Here is a 6678-nt window from a genome sequence, read left to right as displayed (position 1 = left end):
TCTGTAAAACTACTAAAAGGGGTAAGAAAAATTAGGATGAAAAATGCCTGTGGCCTCCACCAACAAACCATTTCTATTTTTGGGTTTGTCTCATTATTCCCCCTTTAGTGCACCTGTTGTTTATTTCAATAACACCAAAACAGCTGAAACTGATTAACAACTCCCTGAACTGACCAAATCAATATTCCAGAGGTTTAGCTGACCTAATATTACACACTGATTAAAAAAGTCAGTCAGTCATCTTCTTCTATAGTGGGTCTCCAGCAGCCTATGGGCAGGATATACCCTAGACGGGTCACCAGTCCATCACAGGGCAACACACAAACAACCATGCACACACCTAAGGGCAATTTAGAAGGACAAATTAACCTAACAGGCGTGTCTTTGGACTGTGGGAGAAAGCCAGAGTACCCATGCATGCACAGGGGAGAACATGCAAACTCCATGCAGAAAGAGCCCCGGCCGGGAGTCGAACACAGAACCTTCTGGCTTCCAAGGCAACGCTGCTACCAACTGCGCCATCGTGCACCCCTGAACATTGTATATTTATATTTGCAATCTTTGAAACTGTTATTTTTATGAGAAATACGTCGAATATTCTATTTTACAAGGAAACATGATTTAAAAATGCAATTCAGTAATTAACTGCATAAATAAATAAATCATAATTTATGACAGGAATTGTCAAAAATCTATTCATATTAAAATCTATTAGCCTACTAATATTAAACATTGTTTTTATTTTTGAAAATTTCTACCGGAAGTCCTGCTTTCCCACACCTCGGACTTCGTTCATGTCGGTATAATTGGCAAACCGAAGCAGCAACTTTCTCCGCTATATGGACTCGGTCATGTCGAACAACAGTGCGGCCAACAGCAGCTTGGTCATGGCCCAGAAGGCAGTGAAGCAGCTGCGGCTGGAAGCCAGCGTCCGGCGGTTAAAGGTAAGCGAGTCCCGCTCTGGACCCCACTGTGCGCGTGACTCCTGCTCTGGAGCGCATCCTCACCGAACCTCGCTGAGCGTGATGCGCGTTATCAATGGGAACATTTAATATCGACGGCACAGAACTTTGTGACTTTTTAAAGTCTTTTCTCTATAACAGTGAGTGCTGTCTTAAAACTTAAGTTCAAATAGTCCAGATGTCCTCATATGGAATAAATTGATGTTTAAGTCAATGCAAAGTAGTTGTAAATGAACGTTTCCTTCCCCGAGACAAACTTCCCAAGTATTCGCTCTAAACTACACCTTTATTACCATTGGAAAGTAATTTGAAAGCGGTATTTATGTGTAATTTCTCGGAAATGGCTGCAGACGGACTTTCCGCTGTGAGTTGAGCACAGTGATGGCTTTGTTGATTGTGCTGCTGTGTGACTGCTGGGACTGTTGGCGGGATACTTATTTTAGAACAGGGGTCATGTCCCCCATGGGAGAGATTAAAAAAAATTGTCTGAAAATGTACAGTCCGAAGAGAAACTATGTAGACTTTTGATTTTTGGCAAGAATAATTCAAATCAAAAAGCAATTTTCGGTTTTGTCTAGCACTTCTATCTATTGACACAACTCTTCAGCAAGACTTGTAGGCTTAAAGGTGAAAGAAGAGGTAACGAATCTAGTGTACAGCTTAAAAGAAAGTAAACATCGAAAATGATTAAAACAAATTAAATGGACCCCCAAATAGATTACTGCAAAACCAGGGATGCTGTGTATCCATTTGTGAAAAGTCAACTGCATGAACATCATTACTTAATTGAGAGGTGTAACTGGATTTTTTTTCCTAATTGTACAATGATAAAAACACAGGTGGGTAATGAAGTGTTAATGTCAGATATGATTTCATCATTGTTTAAAAAACAAACAAACTGCTGATTGAGTATGCACTGTAAAAACTGACAGCCCCTTAGTTTCATTGCGTATTTTATCTCTTAAACTCCACTTGTTATAATGAGGTTTTTTTTAAACACAGAGTGTACGTTTATGTGTTATTCCAGTGTTTATAGTTGTTAATTGTCCTGACTGTTCTTTAGCTTTTCAGAGTTAAGACCATGCAAATATGAAAGTTGACTTTACTCATAGTTTTAAGGCAGCTTTTGAACTTTTGTTTCTAAGTTAAGAGACATAAAACATATTATTACTATTGTGTGTATTGCAGTTCATGACATCACACCAGGCAGCATAAATTTGACATTTTCAACAATAGCTGGAACTGAATAGGATTTCTACAGATATTTACTGATGAGATCTATTTGATTCAGTATTATTATCCACATTATTATCATCCAGTTAGCTGTTTGTACCATGTATGGCTTGTTGTGCATGGTTGACATGTTTAATAAGGTCAACCATGCAAATGGGGAAATATCCTATCTTCTCCCATTTGCAATGCAACCACTCCCTCCAGATTGTTTGCCTAAGAGTGCAGAGTGATGAGATGCACATTAATTCATTGTGAAGTGCAAATTAAACAATGTTACTGATTATTTGCAGTGGCAAAAGTTGATCCACTTACTACATTTCAGTACAGTCTCATCATAGACAGAGGTGAGCTGTCCAAGACCGTATGGCTAAAATCTCTCTGAATCTAATTAACAGACCGCTTGCTTGAAATTGTTGACATCTGTAAGAGCATTTTACAACCAACATTGCTTGGCATCAAAATAGCCTCACAATGAAGGAAATGGATGAAAAATATTACACCTGACAACTGTTTCAGGATCCTCAAGAACATCAAGCTGGGAGGTTCAGTTGAAGTAAAGAAGAGTTCTGGACCCCAAAAGTGGCCAGTTTGTTCCAGGATCTTCTCCTTGTGAGGATGTTGCTCCAGAAATGATTCCAGCAGTGCGGTGCCTACTCAGTATTGGCAGCAGGTAGTTGTAAGTGGATCTGCAAGCACAGTGCATGATAGTGGGAGAGTGTCATGCCAGCTTTTTTGACCAGCAATGGTTGTGTTTTGCATGTGATAACAATCACCTGTGTTCTTCCTATGCTTGGATAAAATTGAAGGGTTACAAGATGGATGCCTTCCGGAGGAAACAGCTTGGCCTGGCTAAAATCTCCAAAAACCTTTGTAAAAGAGTGTGTCACAGATATATGATAAAACCAAGGATAAACTTTTGGCATTCATTCTAAAGGATATATTTCACACTTCAGTAATTCTGGTTGTGGCAGTATCATGCTTTGGGGGGTTGGGGATCTTCTTCTGCTGAAAGTGGAGCTTTAGTCAAGTTGGAAGAAATTATGAACAGTGGTTTTTACCTCAAAAAGACCAAGTGCAGTGAATTAGAAGGTACATCAACAAAGTATTAGCCTTTGTTTAGGAGTGTGAATACATTTTACAAGGGTATTGCATATATTTTTTGTTCAGTTGAATTGTACCAGATATACAGACATATCCAGTAAATGAGAATATATGTCAAATTAGGCTTTTTTGTCAGATTAAAAGTACCTGTTAATAACCTTTAAGCAGGTATTACACATTCCCTTGATTAAATCAACATTTCTGTATTACAAATGTGTTTTTTATTGGTCTGATGTAATATTCTAATCTTAAGTCATGTTTTTATCAGCTGGAAGCAGAAAATTATCATAATTAACCGAAATAAATGATCGAAAGCACCAGTGTATGTACAATTAATCTATTGATTGAACTGAGTCACTGAAATAAATGAACATTTCAATAAAATTATTATTTATTGAATATGACTGTACATTCACACATCTCACACATATCACATTAAAGGTGGAAAAAGTGTAGAGATTATTTTAATGGGACTACGTACACTTTAAATGTACTTTAACGGGATCATTGCTGTATTCAGCATAGACAGGTTCACACATGCACAACCACTTGTGGGAGTTCTGTACCAGACTGCATCAGTTTTAATTATGCATTCTGACCACCTGAGTTGATAATGATCATTAACAAACAGTCCTCTGTTGTCTTTTCTATATTGTTTAGGTCTCTCAGGCAGCCGCAGAACTGAAGACCTTCTGTTTGCAAAATGCTCACAAAGATCCACTCCTGACTGGGGTACCCTCCAGTGATAACCCATTCAGGCCTCCCAAGTCATGTGTTCTGCTATGAGGTGTGTGGTGCTCTTCTCCACAAATGAATCTTATTCATAGTCTTTTTAAAATGTACAGGTCCTTCTCAAAATATTAGCATATTGTGATAAAGTTAATTATTTTCCATAATGTCATAATGAAAATTTAACATTCATATATTTTAGATTCATTGCACACTAACTGAAATATTTCAGGTCTTTTATTGTCTTAATACGGATGATTTTGGCATACAGCTCATGAAAACCCAAAATTCCTATCTCACAAAATTAGCAGATCATTAAAAGGGTCTCTAAACGAGCTATGAACCTAATCATCTGAATCAACGAGTTAACTCTAAACACCTACAAAAGATTCCTGAGGCCTTTAAAACTCCCAGCCTGGTTCATCACTCAAAACCCCAATCATGGGTAAGACTGCCGACCTGACTGCTGTCCAGAAGGCCACTATTGACACCCTCAAGCAAGAGGGTAAGACACAGAAAGACATTTCTGAACGAATAGGCTGTTCCCAGAGTGCTGTATCAAGGCACCTCAGTGGGAAGTCTGTGGGAAGGAAAAAGTGTGGCAGAAAACGCTGCACAACGAGAAGAGGTGACCGGACCCTGAGGAAGATTGTGGAGAAGGGCCGATTCCAGACCTTGGGGGACCTGCGGAAGCAGTGGACTGAGTCTGGAGTAGAAACATCCAGAGCCACCGTGCACAGGCGTGTGCAGGAAATGGGCTACAGGTGCCGCATTCCCCAGGTCAAGCCACTTTTGAACCAGAAACAGCGGCAGAAGCGCCGGACCTGGGCTACAGAGAAGCAGCACTGGACTGTTGGCTCAGTGGTCCAAAGTACTATTTTCGGATGAAAGCAAATTCTGCATGTCATTCGGAAATCAAGGTGCCAGAGTCTGGAGGAAGACTGGGGAGAAGGAAATGCCAAAATGCCAGAAGTCCAGTGTCAAGTACCCACAGTCAGTGATGGTCTGGGGTGCCGTGTCAGCTGCTGGTGTTGGTCCACTGTGTTTTATCAAGGGCAGGGTCAATGCAGCTAGCTATCAGGAGATTTTGGAGCACTTCATGCTTCCATCTGCTGAAAAGCTTCATGGAGATGAAGATTTCATTTTTCAGCACGACCTGGCACCTGCTCACAGTGCCAAAACCACTGGTAAATGGTTTACTGACCATGGTATCACTGTGCTCAATTGGCCTGCCAACTCTCCTGACCTGAACCCCATAGAGAATCTGTGGGATATTGTGAAGAGAACGTTGAGAGACTCAAGACCCAACACTCTAGATGAGCTAAACGCCGCTATCGAAGCATCCTGGGCCTCCATAAGACCTCAGCAGTGTCACAGGCTGATTGCCTCCATGCCACGCCGCATTGAAGCAGTCATTTCTGCCAAAGGATTCCCGACCAAGTATTGAGTGCATAACTGTACATTATTATTTGAAGGTTGACGTTTTTTCTATTAAAAACACTTTTCTTTTATTGGTTGGATGAAATATGCTAATTTTGTGAGATAGGAATTTTGGGTTTTCATGAGCTGTATGCCAAAATCATCCGTATTAAGACAATAAAAGACCTGAAATATTTCAGTTAGTGTGCAATGAATCTAAAATATATGAATGTTAAATTTTCATCATTACATTATGGAAAATAATGAACTTTATCACAATATGCTAATATTTTGAGGACCTGTATTTTTTTCTTCCGCATGATACTTACTTGATACTTGGTTCACACCCTTGTTCCCTAGAGGTCTCATTTGAAATTTCATTATCTAAAAAGTCAAATACAAATGAGGCTGCAGACTTAGGACATTTTAATAGTTTTTGTTTTAATGTGACACAGAGATGTTGTCTCTGACAGATATGTAGTCCAGAATGGAAGAATAACCTGAAAGTTTTCATTTGATTACAGCAGCGGATCTTTTGACAGTCCCAAGGGTTTTTTTGTCTTTTGAGGCCTCTTTGGGGACACAAGGTGTCATTCTCTATTTCAGAGAATAACATGACTTAAATTACAAATCATTTTTTTATCTGTAGGGCTGTAGAGGAAAGGAAAACAACAAACAAATACCTGTGTATTTTCACAAAGTGTCTCACTGCTATTGAAGATGAAGAAGATGACCTCACTGCTTGCAGCGGATTCAGAAGGACATCTTGAAAACAACAAATGTTGCAGTGAAAGAAAATGCCCCAGAATTCTTAACATTTCCAAAGCTTGACAGAATTGGTCTAAAATGAAATATTGAATGATGAGTTTTGCTCCAGCAAGATTTTGAGACATAAAATATATTTCATTATGCTAGCATTTATTTTTTGTTTGAACCTTTATTTTTTAAACATTGTGATTTTAGTAGGAATTAAATTACAGCAACAAATGCTTGTTTTCCAAATCAAACTTCCCATCATTTCATTTCACCTGTCCAAAACCATGTTTGGAATGTATTCAGCCAAATGTTTTATAAACTATTCTAAGCTTTACAGATTTGTCATCTAATGTCTGAAATAAGAAAAAAGGTATTTTGATTATTGTTTTTCTGTTCTATATCATCCGCTTTTGATTCCTGCAATTGTGACAACAATCAGCAATGTTTCAGCTGTTTGCCAATGCAAAGGAGGCTGCAA

General features: G+C 38.9%; 1 protein-coding gene across 1 annotated transcript; it reads left to right on the top strand.

Moving 5' to 3' along the window:
• Positions 1-788: 788 nt before the first annotated feature.
• On the top strand, positions 789-6534 carry LOC124864732 (guanine nucleotide-binding protein G(I)/G(S)/G(O) subunit gamma-5-like). Its single transcript, XM_047359608.1, has 3 exons — positions 789-944; positions 3957-4083; positions 6094-6534. Exons 1-2 carry the CDS (start codon positions 840-842, stop codon positions 4080-4082), a joined length of 231 nt encoding a protein of 76 aa, XP_047215564.1. The 5' UTR covers positions 789-839; the 3' UTR covers position 4083; positions 6094-6534.
• Positions 6535-6678: the final 144 nt, after the last annotated feature.

This window comes from Girardinichthys multiradiatus, chromosome Y, assembly GCF_021462225.1.
Source record: "Girardinichthys multiradiatus isolate DD_20200921_A chromosome Y, DD_fGirMul_XY1, whole genome shotgun sequence".
Classification (NCBI taxonomy): domain Eukaryota; kingdom Metazoa; phylum Chordata; class Actinopteri; order Cyprinodontiformes; family Goodeidae; genus Girardinichthys; species Girardinichthys multiradiatus.
Note: the sequence above shows the minus strand (reverse complement) of the source record. Positions and strands in the feature narration are given on the sequence as shown.